The following is a 19,722-nucleotide window of genomic DNA, read 5'->3' on the forward strand; positions in this document are numbered from 1 at the left end:
AGGGTCTCACTAAGTTGCTGAGGCTGGTTTTGCACTCTCGATCCTCCTGCCTCAGCCTCCTGAGCCACTGGGATTACAGGCATGTGCCACTGCGACCCACTCAGAATTTCTCTTAATAGGTTGGGAGACTGGTGAGGGCAAGAATTCTACCAAGTTCCCAAGGGATTTTCTCCTGCTGACCTAGAGACAACACTTAGGAAACTACCACATTCATGGACTGCTGCACAAACATTGTGTGTAAATCATTTGGGAATTTTGCAAACACGCAGATTTTCACTGAGAATGTGGAGCTCCCAGGTAGCACTGATGCAACTGATCTGAGAACCATAATTTGAGTGGCAAAGCACTAGATAATCTGTGAATATATCTTTGAATCAAGCTTTAATTAAATCTTAGGTTTCTTGCCCCACTCCCAGCCCTTACAGGGGACTGAACCTAGGGGTGCTTTACAGTTGACTTAACACCCCCCACCCCCATCTTTTTGTTTGTTTGTTTTAATTAAAACAGGGTCTTCCTAAATTGCCATGGCCTCAAACTTGTGATCTTCCTAGCTCAGCCTCCTTGGGTAGATGGGATTATAGTGTGTGCCACTGTGTCCAGCTAAATCTTACATAAGTTTACAGAGGAAGAGAATGGATGAATCACCTATTGTTTCTAGTAGACTAGTGGTTGTACTCGACACTGTGAACTGTCAGGATGAAGGAAGGGAATGGGATGCCTAGGGCAACACCATATCAGAGGGCTGAAAACTAACATCACAGGTATACGATGAAAGCTCCCCCTGTGGTGAAAACAGCCTCTGCCACCACTGTTCCATCTACACCTTAGAATTACTACTCTCTTTTGTCCTTCGATATGTGTCCCTTTTTATTAGTAGGCACTTTTATAATCATTTAGAAAAGATTCATGGTTGAAAAGGAGAAATGAAAACCTTTCTACTGACTAACAGGGAGATGAAGCTAAAAGTGAAGCTTATCATTTTAATACTGGAAAGCTGGCAGTGAGTCAACTCATGTAAACCCCCAACACAAGTGTGCTATGGTATAAGCTTAGTACTTGATACACTGTTAGGGAACTCAGAATGGGCTTAAGTTTTCCATAAACCTTAATCAAAACTCAACTGTTCTTCATGAAACAGGATTCACAATTTAAACAAATTCTATTTCAAGCTTGATATTTCCCCTAGCATTAAATAATTTTACGTACATTTCCAGAAGTTTGGAAAAGTTCACTCTGCAGCAGCTGAAGAGCAGATGGTCTCTGAGATGCATTCCTCCTAGTTAAGTGCTGGATATACTTGGCTTGAACTGGACACCTTTTACTGAGGGATTCAGGTATGTGACCAGTTCTTACTCCTGTTAAAACTGCTGCTCGCTCCATTTCTGTTCCAAATGGCTGAAAGAGCTCAAGCAGGATTACACCCAAGCTGTACATATCTGACTGAAAAAAGAACAAAAAAGGGAGTTCAAGAATGCAATACAAAGTTAGAATGGCACTTCCACAACAGTTTATATTCTCTCAAACTAGCAAGGACTTCTAAGGATGAGGATTTACAATCACAAACAGATGGGAACACAACAGGAAGGTCCACGCCTTACAAAAACAATTATCTACCCCAAGCAAGAGGTGACCAGGACTTTCACAACCCGATCTCTTTAATACCCTTAAGAGGCATCCATGGGCATGCAGGTCTGATGGTCAGGTGAAGGGCAGTGATATCTCTCACCACCCACAGCAGTCAGAGCCCTATAACTGTCTCCACCATCCGTGACAACCCAGGCCTGACCCAGGCAGAGCAACAGAAGCTTGCAACTGTTAGTGCGAGCAATACAGGATTGTCACTGGATCCTTTTCTAGTTTTACCTCTGCCTATACTCTAAGCATTCCTGGTAATGTTTGCAAACTCTCATAAGATCTGTGCTACTGGGCTGGGTCTGTAGGTCTGTGGCAGAGGGCTTGCCTAGCACGTGTGAGGCACTGGATTCAATCCTTAGTTTATTTAAAAACAAAGGCATTCTGTCCATTTACAACTAGGAAACAAAACAAAACAAAAAACCCCTCTGTAATCCCAGCAACTCATGAGGCTGAGGCAGGAGGATCTAAAGTTTGAGGCTAGCCTGGCAACTTAGCAGGGCCTTATCTCAAAATAAAAAAAAATAAAAAGGGCTGGGAATGTAGCTCACTGGTACTGCCTGGGTTCAATCCCCAGGGAAAAAAGGGAAAGAATGAATCTGTGCTATTTTCCCTAAAAACTAATTTTTAGGAAGGTCTTTACTAGATAGGCTTTTAGAGACAGTCCTGGTTTCTTCTGGCAGTTCTTTCCCAATAGCTAAAACACTTATGCATTCATCAAAAAGGAAGAAAATTTAATAGACTATTATTTGAGAATTTTTATTTTTAAATGTATTTTTAGTTGTAGATGGACACAATACCTTTATTTTTCATTTATTTTTATGTGGTGCTGAGGATGGAACCCAATGCCTCACGTAACCCAATGCCTCACACATGCCAGGCAAGCACTCTACCTCTGAGCCACAACCCCTCCCCTAGACTGTTATTTTGAAAAGGGGATTTACTTTAACACTTCTTTGAGGAACAATAAAAGATACTGTGCATGGTGGCACATACCTGTAATCCCAGCAGCTCAGGAGGCTGAGGCTGGAGAACTGTGTGTTCAAAGTCAGCCTCAGCAACTTAGAGAAGCCCTAAGCAACTCAGTGAGACCCTATCTCTAAATAAAATATAAAAAGGAGCTGAAATGTGGCTCAGTGGTAAGGATCTCTGGATTTAATCCCCAGTACCAAAAAAAAAGGGGGGGGGGGTGCTTCTCTGTAGGATTTATTGAACTAAGTTTGAAGTGAAAAGAATGAAAAGTTGAACACAGGCTTCTATGAATTCTCACTTCCTGAAGCAAATGGTGATAGTTCAAAGGGGAAAGCTCATTTCAGAACAACTTGGGACATCCATGGGATTTTTTTTTTTTTTTTTTTTTTTTGTGGTGCTGGGGATTGAACCCAGAGCCTTATGCTTGCAAGGTGAGCACTCTACCAACTGAGCTATCTCTGCAGCCCTGGGACATCCATGGATTCAGAAATAGTAAAACAGCTTAAAGAGCAACATAGTCAGATTCAGGTGAAAAATAAGGCTTCTTACTAGAGCAGCATGGTCAATAGGTCACCTGCAGGACTGTTCTCTCCAGACACCTCTATTATAAGCTTCTGTACTTACTGTACTGTTTGATACTTAATGATTGCAGAATGACTCAAATGAAAGGGTAACAAGCAATAAATCCTACCTTGGCATCATACTCAGATCCTTCCAACTGCTCAGGTGAGGCATACAGACAAGTACCCACTCTGGAAGTGTGTGTTGGTGTTTCTACAATTGAAAAAGCACATATTAAATTCTACAGTGTTAACACTGTCAACATTAAGAAACATGATAAGCAGGGTGCTGTAGCTCCTAAGGGGACAACAGCTGTTTTGTTTTTATCTTAGTTTTGTCATTAAATTTTTGTGATTCTCTTTAAATACCAACATGTTTGACATGTTTCTTTTTTAATTCAAAAACAAAAGCTGCTTACCCTTCCCATTTTTATTGGTCCAATCTGCATTCTTCTGTATGATGTCTGTGCAGGCCAGGCCAAAGTCTCCTATTTTTACTTGCTGATCAGGACCATGAAGAAAAATATTTCTAGGCTATAAACAAACACAACAAGTCTACTCCTTAGTTTTCTTAAAACAAATAGTGAAGACTCATGAGTGTTAGAAGAGTTATTAACTACAGGGTGCCATGGCAAAGGTCTATAATCCTAGCAACTCAGAAGGCTGAAGCAGGAAGACTGCAAGTTTGGGATCAGCCTGGGCAACTTAGCAAGGCCCTTTCTCAAAAACAAAAAGAGTTGGCAATGTAGTAGCCAAACAAAATAAAAAAGATTGGGGATGTCAACACCCCTAGGTTCAATCCCTAGTACCACCAAAAAAAAAAAAGATGATAGCAACTCAGAAGCAAGTAGCCCTGTCAAAAATCAAACTCTGAGCAACAGTTCTCAAATTTGGCTCTATGTAGAATCATCAGAGGAGTTCATAAGAATCTCAACATCTTCACACAACTAAGTGAAAATTCCTGGGGTTGAATGCAGGTCCCAAAGTTCCAAAGGCATTTCAGCTTCAGAACCATTAATGCAGAGCATGCTTTATACCAAGACAAGTGCTTCTTGACTTTGTGTGTCATCATCTGAGAAGCTTTTAAGAACTGTCCTCCAACAGTCAAAGACTGATGTTTTTTATGAAAAACTCTGGGAGTTTGTTTTGTTGTTTTTGTTTTTGTTTGGTTTTTGGTGGGGTGGAAGGTGCTGGAATTGAACCCAGGGTCTTGTGCAAACTACGCACACTCCTCCAGGCCAATTTTTTTTGGAAACGGCAAACTCCCAACCCTTCTGCTTCAGTTTCCCTCAGCCATGATGCTCGGCAACTTTGGCATTTTTCATAAGCTCTCAGATATCTCATATATTAGCCAGGGTTGGGGACAACTAGATCATACTATGAAGATACACATTTGGTCTATTTAAGCAATTTTCCCAGATCCAAAACATCTTCCAACCAGACTATTCCTATACCAGTGAAAAACTGCATTAGCCAGGTGCAACGGCAAACGTCTGTAATCCTAGCTACTTGGGAGGCAGAGGCAGGAGGATCGCAAGTTCAAGGGCAAGCTCAGCAATTTAGCGAGCAAGACTTTTCTCAAATTTTCAAAAAGGGCTGGGGATGTGCTCAGTAGTAGAGCACTTGCCTAGCATATGTGATGCCTTAGGTTAGATCCCCACCACAGCAAAAAAATAAAACAAATACACCTACATGATGGGAAAGATTCTACTAAAATTAAAAAAAAAAAAAAATACGTGGGTTAAAAGTTTTCTTACTTTTAAATGTAAAAATTTTTATGTTAATATATAAATATCCTGTTTTAGTTCTGTTAGTTGTTTGAACTAAAGTTATCTGGAAGAGAAAGCAGAAATAATCTTAAGTGTAGGATGAGAGTTAAAATGTTTTTGTGACTGAGTAGAAAAGCCTAAAAACTGCTGAGATTTGGCACTATGCAATCAGGTAACAACATCTAAAATGGTCTAGCTTCAATTAAAAAATGAAATGTATTCACAAATAGGCTCCTCAACAATTCTAGAATAGTTCTAGAACTGCACCGAAGGGATCATCATAAAGAAACTGAAACTGACAGATTCCATAAGAGCAATTTCCCCTGAACTCAAGAGCCTCAGGATTTTCTCATGGGGAATATAACCAAGAAGGGAAGCAGAGACCTGGTGGCTGACAGTGTCAAGTCACCAGAGGACAGCTCAGACACAGCACTGCACACTAAGCTTTACGAAGCCATAATCAAAGATGACTGCACTACAATCAAGGCACTTCTCAGAAACCACCCTGTCAACAAGCCCCTGACTATTCTGGCCAGATCCACCAGTTACAGATTACATCTGAGCCAGGTACCTTCTTTTAAGCTTAGTCACTTTTAGAAAAAAGACAGAGGCTTATGGAGAAACATGACCTAACACTTGGCTCCTCCCTGCCCTAACAAAACACTTGGCTCACACTTGGCTCAGCCACCAGCCAGCACATCCCACCACAGAGCAGAGTGCAGGTCTGTAACACCTTCCTTCCATTCACCATGTATAAACTGATGAAGAAAAGACTAGAACTTATTTGGCTCAAAGAACACTACGTCATCCTCTCAAAGATACTGATAGTAATTATACCTATGCAGTGAACTTATTTTTTAGTCTCTTTTTTTGCTCATTCGTTTGTTTGTTTGGTACCAGGGATTAACCCCAGGGGAGCTTAACCACTGAGCCACATCCCCAGGGCTTTTTAAAATTTTATTTAGATACAGGGTCTATGCTGAGTGCTTAGGGCCTCACTAAATTGCTGACACTGGCTTTGAACTTAAACTCCTCCTGCCTCAGCCTCCTGAGCTGCTGGGATTACAGGTGTGCACCACTGTACCCAGCTTAATATATACTCTTTTATGACTAATTTTTATAAAACCATTATTGCCTATACGGTTAATTCTTTGTTCAAAAAGGAAGTCACAGCAGGGTACAGTGGCACAAACATCTAATTCCAGCAACTTTGGAGGCTGAGGCAGGAGGCTCCCAAGTTTGAGGTCAATCTCAGGAACTTGGTAAGACCCTCAACAACTTAGTAAGACCCTGTCCCAAATTAAAAAAATAAAAAACAGTGAGGACATAGCTCAGTGGTCAAGCACCCCTGGGTTCAGTCCCTAGTATCATTTAAAAACAAAAAAAGGAAGTCAGCTTCTCTTTTCCTCCCTCCCCCACGTATCTTACAGCCACAGTATAAAATCACATGTGTGTGTATACACACACACACACACACACACACACACATATATTTAAGAGCTGGCATAAACAGCTCTGCTAATCACAGACAGAACATATGCTGTGTTATCTTTGAAACCCTAAAAATTCAGTTTTTGCTCCTGATGATATGACTTTGCTAAAGCCTTAAAACATAGCACCTACTTGCCTGTCACTTCAATTTAAGGATAAATGACTTTATAGCATTAATTTTACACTATGAGTCATTCACAGGATCAACTTTCAAAGTCCTGAGTGTTATTTCTGTTGCCTTGGTAAATTTGCATTTCTGTAAAATATAAATTCTATAATATGAAACTCCCTGGGTATTAATCATTTAAAATAGGTAAACAGCAAAGGAAAATTTCAACACATATGCCAAAATATACTGAACCAATGTAAAACTAACATACTTTGTTCCCTTGGAATGGCAAGCTAGCACAAATATTACTTTATAAACTATGTTTATAATGCATTTTGATTTTCCCACAGCAAACACAGTCCATTATCCCTATTCATCTGGCTGCCGAATACCACAAGGCACCAAGTTTGCTCTGTTTGTTAGAACATGGAGCTGACCCAGAAGTAAGGTAAGGCAACTTAGTAGGCCATCCTAAGTGACCATCTCAGTGACTCAGAGGTTATCTGTCCTAGTTACATATGGGCTTCTACATTCTTCATTGGTTTAGAACTACACATCATCTAATCTTTTATGACTAGATGAGATACTAGAAAAATTGGAAAAGATGCAAGAACACAAACTACTCAGCTAAATTAATGCACACTGAGTATTAAGTGCTCAGTAACAGTATTGTGGAAAATATATTAAGTTCTGGCCATGGCCCTAAGGAAATCTAATAACCTAAGAAAAACAAGACAATGGGTCTTTTTTTTATGATCTTCCACTAGAATGTAAGCTTCCTGAAAGAGAAATTTATCTTGCTCACTACTCTAACACCTAAACCAAATGCCTCCACCAAGTAAGGACCCAATCAATAATATCTGAATAAATGAAAGAATGACATGGCATAAAAATAATAAACTTCTTGGACCCTGTTCATTAGAGTCCACCAGATATGCCTTGCTTTCAATCTCTCCCTGCACCTTCACCCCCACCCCAGCTTTTCAATTCTTCTCCAAACATCCATCATGGACTCCCTATATCTCCTCAGGGGCTCCGCAGAGCACCCTTTCCTTCCTTCAAAACTATATAACATTCCTGAGTGAAGCCCTGCACCTCTCTCCAAGTTTGCCCACTTCCAATATTACTTCAATAGTTAACTATGTTTCCTGTCTGGAAGCCCTCGCGGCCCCTTACTGTCCCCCTTGACCCAGGGCCTCACACTAATAAATCTATGTAACCTGAAAACTGGTGGATTCTTAAAATTACCCAGCAATACAGATTCTGAAACATTTCTTCAAAGTAGTTAAAGGGTAATAAGAAAATGTTGACTTCTTAAGCATTAATTCTTCATGTAGAGCCATTCTCACTATGAATCTAATTAACATGTGATAAATACCCTCCAGGGACACACGAGGCCTCACAGCTCTTCACCTGATGCTATTGCACTGGCCAATCACTTCTACCACATGGACAAAACCAGGTGACAGAATCCAAAGGATCCTAACAGACATTCAGAATAATGCTGTACTGTGTCTCCGCATCTTATGTGAACATGGAGCTCGAGTTAATGCTCGAGTTGACAACAGCAACAAACATTCGCCCCTCCACCTGGCCATAACATACGGAACCTACCCAGTTCTCTCCATTTTGGCCCAAAATGGTGCCCAGGTCAATGCCATTAATGAATCCAGCATGACACCCCTTCACATGGCTGCAGATGTACTAAATAAGGAGATGATGGAAACACTCATTGCATGTGGTGCGAATGTTAACTGTGCTGTCTCTTCTACTGGGAACACAGCCCTGAAGCTGGCAGTGTGCACCGCATCAAGCAAGGCAGGCCGACTGCTAGCAGCAGGGGTGAGCTGCATCCGTGTGCTGCTAATTCATGGAGCCAAGGTTAATGCCCAGGACCACGAAGGTCAAACAGCTCTCCATGAGGCATGTTTTGGGGGCAGAGAGGCAATAATCAATCTCTTGCTGGAATTTGAAGCAAACGTTAATATTTTAACAAAAAATGCAGAATCTCCAATTTATATGTACCTTCAACGCAGTTCCAACATCAGAGATGTGACACTTCTTGCCAGACTACTTTATCACACTTACCCTTTGAGACTGACCAATAAGCAAGGAATCCTACCTGCAGGAATCATGCTACCAGAATTCCACCTCTTAAAGGAAACCCTAATAAACTTATCTCAAAAACCTTTATCCCTAGAGGATATCTGTAAAAGAAATATCAGAAACGTTTATGGTGAGAAATACAAACAACACCTGAAGAAGCTTCTCCCAATGAAGATGTGGAACTCTATATACTGTTGTTACGACTTAGCTTACCTCTTGAAATAAGACCTCCAGGTTCCTTAGTGCTGGAGAATTTCAACAACTGCTTTTTCTGGCTAGACATAAACCAGTAAATATATAACCCATCACCCTTACATCCCAATGTAGAAACTACTGGTTCTTCAACCCTTTTCAAAAAATAAATTGATTTGCATATTAACTCTTTTTAAAAAAATATTTTAATTATAGATGGACACAATACCTTTATCTTATTTACTTATTTTTTTTATGTGGTGCTGAAGATTGAACCCAGTGTCTCACACATGCTAGGCAAGCACTCTACCACTGAGTTACAACCCAAGTCCCTGCATATTAACTCTTATGCTCCTTAATTTTCTTTTAAATGCCTTTACCATGATGTAAGTTTTGCCTGGAAAGTAAACAAATTACTTTAAAACTTGTCAAAGAAGAAAATATTTTTCTTGATAGCCTTTTGTGGATTTAAAATTGGAATAGTGCTTATCTTTTTTAAGCAGCAAAAATCTTTCCCAGAAAGTTTATTATCTACTGCTATGATAATATGTGAGCATTTTTGACAGTACTAATTACATTTAGCATCACCAATATTAGAACAGTACTTAGACTCCATAAAGAATGTTCAAATACTCTAAAATTACTGCTTTTAAATTTAGTCTAAGGTTTTCTTGTCTGGACTATGCAACGACGATTTAAACAGATGTAACAATGACCTCCCAAGTATATGAACAAGGGTACATCATCTCACTATACTCAGGGAGCCCACATCAAGTCACCCCTCACACGAAGCTACTTTCTTTTGAAGTTACTGCTTTCAAGGATTTGGATACCCTACTTACCTTCAGATCTCTGTGCACAATACCCATGTTATGTATGTAAAATACACCTTCCACCAATTCTTGAAAAATTTTTGTTGCAACACTGGCCATAACATATGGACCTGGAAGTAAGGGGAGGGAGAAATAGTTTCATTTCTCTCTCTTTTTTTTTTTTTTTTTTTTTTGTGGTGCTAGGGATTGAACCCATTATATTAATATCTAAAGGTTAAGGTGGTTCTATACACATTAACATCACACATTTGGGCAATATTCAGATTTTTAACCAAGTCAAGGAGCTGTGGAGGATATTCTGGAGCACAAAGTCAACAAAGAAAGTGTTCCTCAGCTAGAGAAGAAACCATCAGACTGGCACCCAATCCTTGATGGACTGTGTGACCTGAAAGAAGGAACCTCTAATTTTACCCAGAATCAACTAAACCCTATATCAATTACTTTTTAAACAATTCTCAGACATTAGGTGGCTAACTTAGATGTAGTTTAAGTATGTGGCAAAAAAGAAAAAAGAATTGGGCATGGTGGCACAAGCCTATAATCCCAGTGACTTTTGAGAGGCTGAGGCAGGAGGATCAGAGGTTCAACGCCAGCCTGGGCAACTTATTAACACCCTATCTCAAAATAAAAAATAAATGGACTGGTGATGTAGCTCTGTAGCAAAACATCCTTGGGTTTCCCAGTACCAATTAAAAAAAAAAGTGAATTCATCTAATTAATATTTATAAGACTAAATCAAAAATTAATAAAAAAAAAATCCTAGAATTTTCCTACCAAGTAAATTTAGTAATATCACACTAAGCATTTAATAGCTCAGTCAAAAATCATTAACTAACCTATTGTTTATATTCATGTAAAAGAACCCTGCCTGAATGCTCTCTTCTTGAATGAGCCTAGTTTGTTTTACAGCTCAAACCTATTCCACAAACACAGAATAACTTTTTACAATATCTAGCCTATAACTGGGCAATACTTCAGAAAACAAAAACCTGTGTGTGTGTGTGTATTGTGTGTATGTGTGTGTGTGTGTGTGTGTGTGTGTGTGTGTAAAAGCAATGGTTCCACTTATAAAGACCCCCACTGTGATTCCCCATCACATGAAAGTCATCACTCCCCTTCTGCCTAGATAGAAAAGTAAGAAGAGTTTTGACTGCCACAACTATGCAGAACCACTACTTTCCTGTGGTGTCTTGAAAACATGTGGTTCTTGTTTCATGTGCCTCACCTCTCCATATGGCAGGCAACAGTCACAGGATTCAGACCTGACCCGGGGGCAGACCTGGCCACACAGGGACCTGACTCTGTGGCAACAGTGTCCATTCAGTGCATTTTCTCTGCCTAGCAATCTGCTACATCCTTCATACTCCCCGCATTAATCCTCACAACAACCCACACCACAGGGACAACCCACAAATGACAGATGATAAGACGAACTGAGAGTATTCCCAGACTTGCATAGAAACTTATAGCTGGTAAGTACAGTCAGGTCTCAAACCTAGGTCTGCTGCTCATGGGATTGTTGGGAATGGTGAAATGTAAAACCGGCTAGGGTTGTGGCTCAGTGGTTGAGTGCTTGCCTAGCATGTGTGAGATACTGGTCTCAATTCTCAGCACCACATAAAAATAAATGAATAAAAATAAAGGTTCATCCACAACTAAAAAAATATATATTAAAAAAAAGAGACTAAAAAAAAAAAAAAAAAAAAAAGAACTGACATAAAGCTATCAACACAGGGTTGGACTACTACAAAGTTAAAACTTCAAAATATTTTAAGACGAAAACAGTCCGGCATGATAGCACATGTCTGTAATTCCAGCTACTCAGGAGGCTAGAGTATCACAAATACAAAGTTAGCCTGGGAAACGTAATGAAACTTGGTCTCAAAATAAAACATAAAAAGGGTTGGAGGTGTAGCACCAACCCTTTTCAGTGGAAAAGCACCCTGGGTTTAATCTCTAATATCAAAAAAAAAAAAAAAAATACACACACACATATTATATACACCAAATACACATATATACATATACACACAACATTCTAGCAGCATCATACATGTTTTTCCTTGTTTCAACAGATTTCTTGTACTAAATGGTAAAAATTAAAATTTTCATGCCATATTTATTCTCCAAATGGAAATTTAGAGATCAGCGACAGCATACAGTGTTCCAATAAACTGTTTCCATTTGTTCATGTAGCAGGCAAGACACATACACAGGGCACTGAAAATAAGCAACACACTTCCTGCCACAACTGAACTGGACCAATTACATGCCCTCCACCCTAATTATATGGTAAACCAGAGAAGCAGCACTGGGTGCATAGAGAAGCTTCTGGAGATAGTGTTTGTCTTTGCACTGGAAGCTGGTCTCAGATTTTGATTAAGTTAATTGATATCTTAGACCCAATAAAGAAGTGGATGGCAAGTGATTAATGACTGACATTTAGTTTGACTTAAAATCAAGTCACTCTCATCTACAATTCTGATAATCTAATACGGTGATTTTTAACTTGGACTACATGCAAGAATCAAGCAAATTTTCCAAAGAGTATCAAAGGCCAAGGCCTATCTTAGACCAATCACTACATATATAAGTGGTATAGTCCCAGACAGCAGCTTTCTTTTAAAATAGATTTTATATTTAAATCTTAAATTTACAGAAAAACTGAAAAGATAGTACAAAGGGTTTCCATAAAACCCACACCCAGTTGCCCCCTTTTTCTTTTTCTCCCCTTTAGTGCTGGGGTTGAATCCAGGCCCTTGGGCATGCTAAGCAGGCTCTCTACCACTGAGCTACATCCCCAAATCCCCAGTTTCTCTCATCATCAACACCTGTACTCATATGATACATTTGTCACAATGGGTATACCAACATTGATAGGTAATATTATTAACTGAAGTTCCTAGTTCATTCAGATTTCCTTAGTCTTTACAAAAGTTTCCTCTTTCTGTTACAGGACCCCAATCAGGATATACCTATCGTATAATACAGAGTTGTGGTGTCTCTTCAGATTCCTCTGGACTGTGACAATTTCTTAGGCTTTCCTTGTTTCTGATAGCCCTGACAGTTTTGAAAAGTACTGATCAAGTATTTTGTAGATGTCCTTCAAGAGGGATTTGTCTAGTATTTTCCCCATGATTAGCCTGGGACTATGGTTTGGGGGAAGGAAGATCACAGAGATGAACTGCCATTCTCATCATATCTCACCAAGGAGACTCACACTATCAACATGACTTACCAACACTGATAGTGAGTTTGATCCTTGACCAAGATTGTGTTTATGAGGCTTCTCCACTGTAAAGTTACTGTTTTTTTAATCAACATTTTTAAAAATACCCTGTGTGATTCTAACAAGCAGCCAGAGCTGAGAATCAGTGTTATATTTTTTAAATTTTCAACAAAGTATTTCTAGAAGAACCTATAACTATAGAGTATGGGGGAGGGGGAGCCTGGATCATGTAAGAAATTTTTTTATAAGAGCACCAATTTCAGAATTTAAAAAATAATAATAATAAAGTAAAACAAGTATTTAAATTTATCTTAGGGCAGGTTGTGGCACAATGGTAGAGCACTTGCCTGGCATGTGTGAGGCACTGGGTTCAATTCTCGAGCACCACATATAAATAAATAAAGATCCATTGACAATCAAATAAATTTTGTCTATCCAAAATCATTTAAATTTCATGGTAGTACTATTTCAATATAACAAAATCTTTATTATAGAGAAATTTAGCTTCCAAATTATCTATTTGTTCTTGCAAAATGTTGAAATAAGCACAACTATTTCTTTGAAGTTTTTTGTTGTTAGTTTTCTTTTCTTTTTTTTTAACCTAAAGCCCCTGGAGGCATTCCTAACATTAGGTGGGAAAGACTTGACTGTCTTTATTTCCCCTTCAGTATTTACTATCCAGATGGTACTTACAGGCAGCTTCATCCACACACTCTTGGCCCCGCTTGTTCCTCTCGGCTATCCAGTCCCATAGGGAGAGTTCACACAGCTGCATCTGGATATGCAGCATCAGGTGGTACCGCACCTAGGACAGGACACACTGTGGGTCCCCGTATTTGCCAATTCACGAACATTATCCATTTAATCAACACTCAACTTGCTCACTCTAGGCCAAAAACAATGGCTAAGTACTAAGGATCCGGGCCTGCCCAAGAAGCAGAGCAATAATTAAATAATTAAAACAGTGTGTCATAATACAAGGAGACAAGGGTAGATCAGGCTGAAGTCAGTAGGAGTCCACTGGTAGAAGCTCCTGAACATGGCATGAAGGAACCAGTTCTGAAACTGGTCTGCAAACAGTTTTTAAACCTAAGATAAAACATCAAAGAATGCTTATATAGTATTCTACAACTATAACCATATTCTGAAGTATATATACTTTGGCTTCACATAGTACATAACTAATAACTTATTTAAGAAAAAAATAAGCAAACATTAAACTTCCTACAGCCCACTCATTTAGGCATTGAGGAAAATTTTCCAAATACAGAAATACAGAGAAATTAAACAATTCTGATTGGAAGTCCCTCAAACTCAATTCCTTTGGATTCACGTAAATTCATTCAGTTTTTTCATTAAAAAAAAAAAAAAGTCAGCACAGTGGCACACACCTGTAATCTCAGCAACTTGGAAGGGTGAGGCAGGAGGAATCCAAGTTCAAGATCAGCCTCAGCAACTTAGCAAGGCCCTAACAACTTAGTGGGACCCTGTCTCAAAATAAAAAAATCAAAAGGGCTGGGGACATGGCTCAGAGGTTAAGCAACCCTGGTACCAAACACACACACAGACATATATATTCCTTGACAATTCTTTGTTGTGTGTGTGTGTGTGGCTAAGATATACAGTTTTGCAATTCTAATATGACAAAATTAGGTAGACTCTGTTAATGCTCACTTTTTTAAATACTAATAATCAATACCAGTGAGCATACGATGTGAGTCTGACCAGCATATTAGTATAACCCTCAAAAAGAATATCTTGAAAACTGACCTGGCAATCCTACAGGACTCATCTAAAGTCATACTCTAAAAATAGAAAATTCTTTTGCATAAACATATTTTTATAGCATGACACTAACATACTACAGAAATAGAGTGTGAATGAGGTTTCCAACTCCAGGGTGCACATTCAAGATTATCTGGGGAATTTAGAAAAGGGTTATTAGTAGGAGCTAAGTGAAGGAAGCACACCAAATATAAGGGCCATCTGGCAAGAGAGAACATGCAAGTCCAAAAGACTGAACACAGGGAGGCACACCAAGTGGGAAGTTCGCTGAGGAAGAAGGCAGGCCCATCACAATCCTTCATACAATTATTAAGGTAAACATCACATCAGTAGGTTCTGGGAAAATGCTCTACCTCTGTCTGCCCCAATAAGTTAAAGTTTTCTTCAGAAGACTCTTCACTGAATGAGAAATTCCCTTCCAGGTCTGAATTATGCCTTACTGGCAGTTGATGTTTAACAATTGATCTGTCAGACAAATCAACCAAACCATTTTCTTGGAGATTAATGGACGATTCAAGTTCACTGCTGTCCCTTATAACTAAATCTGTGGTGTAGTTCACCAATTTGTTATTCTGATTTTCACCGTCATTTTCTCCAAAGGGTTTTTCTTTTTCTGAGGTAAACTCAGCGAAGATAATTGATGAGCTGCTTTCATTAACACCACCATATTGATCTCTGGAGGAAAAACAGAAAAAAATAAAAGTGAATGTAAAAAAAGATCAAAAGAGTATCTCTCATCTCACCCCAATTAGAATGGCGATTATCAAGAATACAAGCAACAATAGGTGTTGGCGAGGATGTGGTGAAAAAGGAACACTTATACATTGCTGGTGGGGTTGCAAATTAGTGCAGCCACTCTGGAAAGTAGTGTGGAGATTCCTCAGAAAGCTTGGAATGGAAACACCATTTGACCCAGCTATCCCACTCCTTGGCCTATACCCAAAGGACTTAAAATCAGCATACTACAGAGATACAGCCACATCAATGTTCATTGCTGCTCAATTCACCATAGCCAGATTGTGGAACCAACCTAGATGCCCTTCAGTTGATGAATGGATAAAGAAACTGTGGCATATATATACAATGGAATATTACTCCACAATGAAGAATGATAAAATTATGGCATTTGCAGGCAAATGGATGAAATTGGAGAATATCATGCTAAGTGAGATAAGCCAATCTCAAAAAACTAAAGGACGAATGATCTCGCTGATAAGCGGATGAGAACATATAATGGGGGGTGGGAGGGCTTAGCATTAGGTTTAGGGTTAGGTTTAGGGTTAGGGATAAGGAGAGTGGTAAGAATGAAGGAAAGAAGGACTGTATAGAGGGAAAAGAGGGGTGGGAGGGGTGGGGGGAAGGGAAAAAAAATAATCAAACATCATTGCCCTATGTAAATGTATGATTACACAAATGGTATGCCTTGACTCTATGTACAAATAGAGAAACAAAGTGTATCCCATTTGTATACAATAATAAAAAAAAATAATAATAAAAAATAAAAATTTTAAACAATAAAAAATAAATAAATAAATAAAATAAAAATTTTAAACAATAAAAAAAAAAAAAGAGTAATCTCACTGCTCCTTCAAGTCTGTAGGAATCTTACAGATCAACTTTTCAAAAAAGGTATCAAATCTTTCCAGCAGCACCTTTTATTTAACATACTAAAATACTTGAGGAAAATTTAATATTTTGTAATAAAAATAAACAAAAATAAAGCCTAAAACACTCCTCCCAAGATCCCAGTAGCAAAAGGCAAAAGCAAGTCACTGCGGGCAACAGTAAACCACTCTAATGTGCAGACAAACGCATACCTGTCTTCCTCATCAGAGAGCACTTCAAGAGAGGGCAACTGAATAGGAACTCTGCCTGCTGAACAGAAACAAAATACAAAAATCTGCACGCAGCCCAGTGTTTCAACTTAAAGTCAAAAGCAGAGCTAAAAGGTATAGATAATACCAAATGAGACTACAAGTCAAAGTGAATAAACCATGTTTGTTCAAATAGCTGGCATGTTTTAGGAAGTATAAAAACAGAGTTGTTGTATACACCAGGAGTCAGCAAACTTTTTATAGAAAACCTGAAAGAAAACCTTTTAGGTTTTGATAACTGTAAGGGACCCTGCTGCAACCTGAATTCTGTTGTAGTGCAAAAGCAATATGTATGTAAGCCTAGGTTCTAATAAACTTTTTTATGACTCTGAAATGTGAATTAAACATAACTTTCCCAAAATATTCTTTGATTCCTTTTAACTACTTGAAAATAAAAAAAACATTATCAGTTTGTGAAATGTATAAAAACAAGGGCAGCCAAGATTTGGCTCACAGGTAGAAGTATGCCAACCATTTCACTATACAGGTTGACTATCTCCTATCCAAAATGCTCAGGACCAGAAGTAAATCAGACTTGGGATTTTTTTCAGATCCTGAAGTATTCTCACAAACTACAAAATCCAAAAAATTTTAAGTGACTCTTAACACTTTAAAAGTTTTGGATTTTGGAGTTTTCTAGTTTTCGTGTTTTCAGACAAGGGATACTCAACTTGTATAGTCAAAAATGACTTACCCTTACCTTGGGGCTGAACCACATGAACATGTTCTATCCATGCAGTGTGATAGCCTACAATATTAGGGTGTTGAAGACCTGCCAGCACCTTTACTTCCCGAAGTACCTAAAGAAAATGTAAAGAGATTTTACTGGCAATTTGTTAAATGTTTATGGTATCAAACACTTATTGTTCCAGAGCAAAATAATAAAAATCCCTCTGTGCAAGCAATCTGAACTATGTTAAAATAATGGGGATATTCTTGTGAGAGGCAAATAGCTACAGCAACTAAATAAATTTATGACGCTTTATGTTTCGTATAGCTCATTTATAATTTTCCCATCTGATTCTTAAATCAATTCAAGGTGAATAAAAAAAACACTACTGCCAAGTGAGAGAAACAGCAGCTCAGAAAATAACAGCTGTTTTCCCAGAACCCAAAAGCATGTAAGGGGAAGACCTGGACAAACTGGGCTCATGCTTTATAGTAACAAATTGTATTATATACTGAGCATTTACCTGAAAAATTAATTTCCCCAGCAATGACCTGAAATGTGGTAGTCTACAAAAAAAATGTCAAATAAAAATTTAGTTCTGATGTTTACTATTCTTTACTACAATCTCATCTTAGTAAACAGGCAATCCATATCACCTACAATTTGCCAAATATCACAAATACACATATTTCTTTTGAAAGGAACTAAATTCACAATTACACAAAATAGATCTTTGTTTTCTTCTTTGAAATGAGGCCTTGCTATGTTGCCCAGACTAGTCTTGAACTCCTGGGCTCAAGTCCCACCTCAGTGTCCCAGGAGCTGGAACTACAGGTGCATGCCACCACTGGGCCTAACTCAAATCACTTTTAAAATCATACCTTCATGCAATCGGTCTTGGTTGCACCCTTAATCAGGATTTTCTTAATTGCATAATGCTGACCATCTAATTTATTCCTGACCTAAAAAAGCAAAAGAGACCAAGTATTAAGTTCCATTAAATCACAAATGAATAAAGAAGTTCTTCTATTCTGAGCTTAGATAATCCAAACTAGCCAAAAAAATCAAATTAAGTTAAAGCTGTAACTCCTTGCCCCTGTTTTCTGGGAGTGAGCCCTACTCAGCTGGACTGCAGCTTTGTACACTGTGTGAGTCTGATTCCCAGAGGTTCCAGGTCTGAAGAAGAAGAACATCAGCTAACCCATATAAGTCCCAAAATGCAGGAGGATATTCTTTTTAGTAACATTTTTGCATGCGTGTGAATGCTAGGGATTAAACCCAGGGCTTTGTGCATGCTAGCTCTATCCCAGAGTTACATCCTCAGACTGATTAACATTTTTTTTTTTCTTTTTTGTACTAGGGATTGAGCCAAAGGGCAATCTACCACTGAGCTACATTCCCAGTCCTTTTTTTATATTTTATTTTCAGAAAGGGTCTTTCTAAGTTGCCAAAGCTGGCCTTGAACTTGCAATCCTCCTGCCTCAGTCTCACAAGTAGTTAGTTACACATTTTTAATAAGAATAAAACATAAAACAAAACTCTAATTTTTCAGAATCCAAAATCCACCTACTGTGCTTAGGAAAATATTAAAACCTATGTGCTTCCCTATAAATAACAAATCATAATGGTAAGTAAATACACGTGATTTCTAGGCATTCTCTGAGTGCTTTATAATAATAATGAAACAAACTTCTCAAAATACACTTATTTATAGAGTAATGGGTCAAAATGAGTAAGTAGAAAACAAACCTTGTATACTCTTCCATATCCACCTTTTCCTAAGATGGCAATTTCTTCAAATTCATTCAAGTAACGTGAAGTTTGTGCTTCAAAGGCTATTTCCCTGGATCTAAAAGTTAAATACAAAACACAATCAGTATTTTCTGGTTTTACTTTTGTTACTGGGGATGGACCTCAGAGACACTTTACCATTAAACCACATCCCCAGTGCTTTCTTAAATTTGAGACAGGGTCTCAATAAGTTGCTGAAGCTGGTCTCCAACTTGTAACACTCCTGCCTCAGCCTCCCAAATTATTAGGATTAAAAGTTTGCCCCGCCCCCCAACACCAAATACATAATCAATATTACAACCTGAGACAATCAATATGTTCTAGGACAGTTCCTATTCACAGTATTATGTACAAATCTGCTGGTCCTCATCTATTACTAAACTGCAATCATTTATAAAGAATGACCGAAGTGGGGCTGGGGTCATAGCTCAGTGGTAGAGCACTTGCATAGCAAGTGTGAGGCACTGGATTCGATCCTTAGCACCGCATAAATAAACAAAATAAAAGTATTGTATCTATATACAACTAAAAATATATGTATACATAAAAAAATGAAGTGAAATTTTTCATTCTCTACAAAGAAAACACTAAGCAAATCAACAATATAATGAAAATGGCAAGGGGGTCATTAAAATAATTTCAAGGCCCTTACCAATTAGAAAATGTTTTACAGCATTTTCTTCCTTCCTAAGGAATACCAACGGACAGT

At 38.4% G+C, this 19,722-nt stretch overlaps 2 protein-coding genes across 5 annotated transcripts in view; one reads left to right on the plus strand and one right to left on the minus strand.

The window, feature by feature from the left end:
- Eif2ak1 (eukaryotic translation initiation factor 2 alpha kinase 1) overlaps positions 1-19,722 on the minus strand; it is a 34,215-nt gene that overhangs the window by 3,038 nt on the left and 11,455 nt on the right. The window contains exons 5-14 of one of the 4 annotated variants that reach the window (XM_047533430.1): positions 18,972-19,071; positions 18,104-18,184; positions 17,253-17,352; positions 16,496-16,550; positions 15,032-15,353; positions 13,587-13,698; positions 9,674-9,774; positions 3,584-3,698; positions 3,296-3,378; positions 1,207-1,440 (exon numbers count right to left, since the gene is read on the minus strand). In XM_047533430.1, coding sequence (XP_047389386.1) covers positions 1,207-1,440; positions 3,296-3,378; positions 3,584-3,698; positions 9,674-9,774; positions 13,587-13,698; positions 15,032-15,353; positions 16,496-16,550; positions 17,253-17,352; positions 18,104-18,184; positions 18,972-19,071 — 1,303 coding nt within the window. Of the gene's footprint in view, positions 1-1,206; positions 1,441-3,295; positions 3,379-3,583; positions 3,699-9,673; positions 9,775-13,586; positions 13,699-15,031; positions 15,354-16,495; positions 16,554-17,246; positions 17,353-18,103; positions 18,185-18,971; positions 19,072-19,722 lie in introns of all 4 variants that reach the window. The other 3 variants (XM_047533429.1, XM_047533428.1, XM_047533427.1) reach the window with 3 other exon arrangements.
- On the plus strand, positions 5,285-8,979 carry Ankrd61 (ankyrin repeat domain 61). Its single transcript, XM_047533433.1, has 3 exons — positions 5,285-5,500; positions 6,884-6,981; positions 7,919-8,979. Exons 1-3 carry the CDS (start codon positions 5,285-5,287, stop codon positions 8,862-8,864), a joined length of 1,260 nt encoding a protein of 419 aa, XP_047389389.1. The 3' UTR covers positions 8,865-8,979.

This window comes from Sciurus carolinensis, chromosome 18, assembly GCF_902686445.1.
Source record: "Sciurus carolinensis chromosome 18, mSciCar1.2, whole genome shotgun sequence".
In the NCBI taxonomy this organism is placed as follows: Eukaryota; Metazoa; Chordata; class Mammalia; order Rodentia; family Sciuridae; genus Sciurus; species Sciurus carolinensis.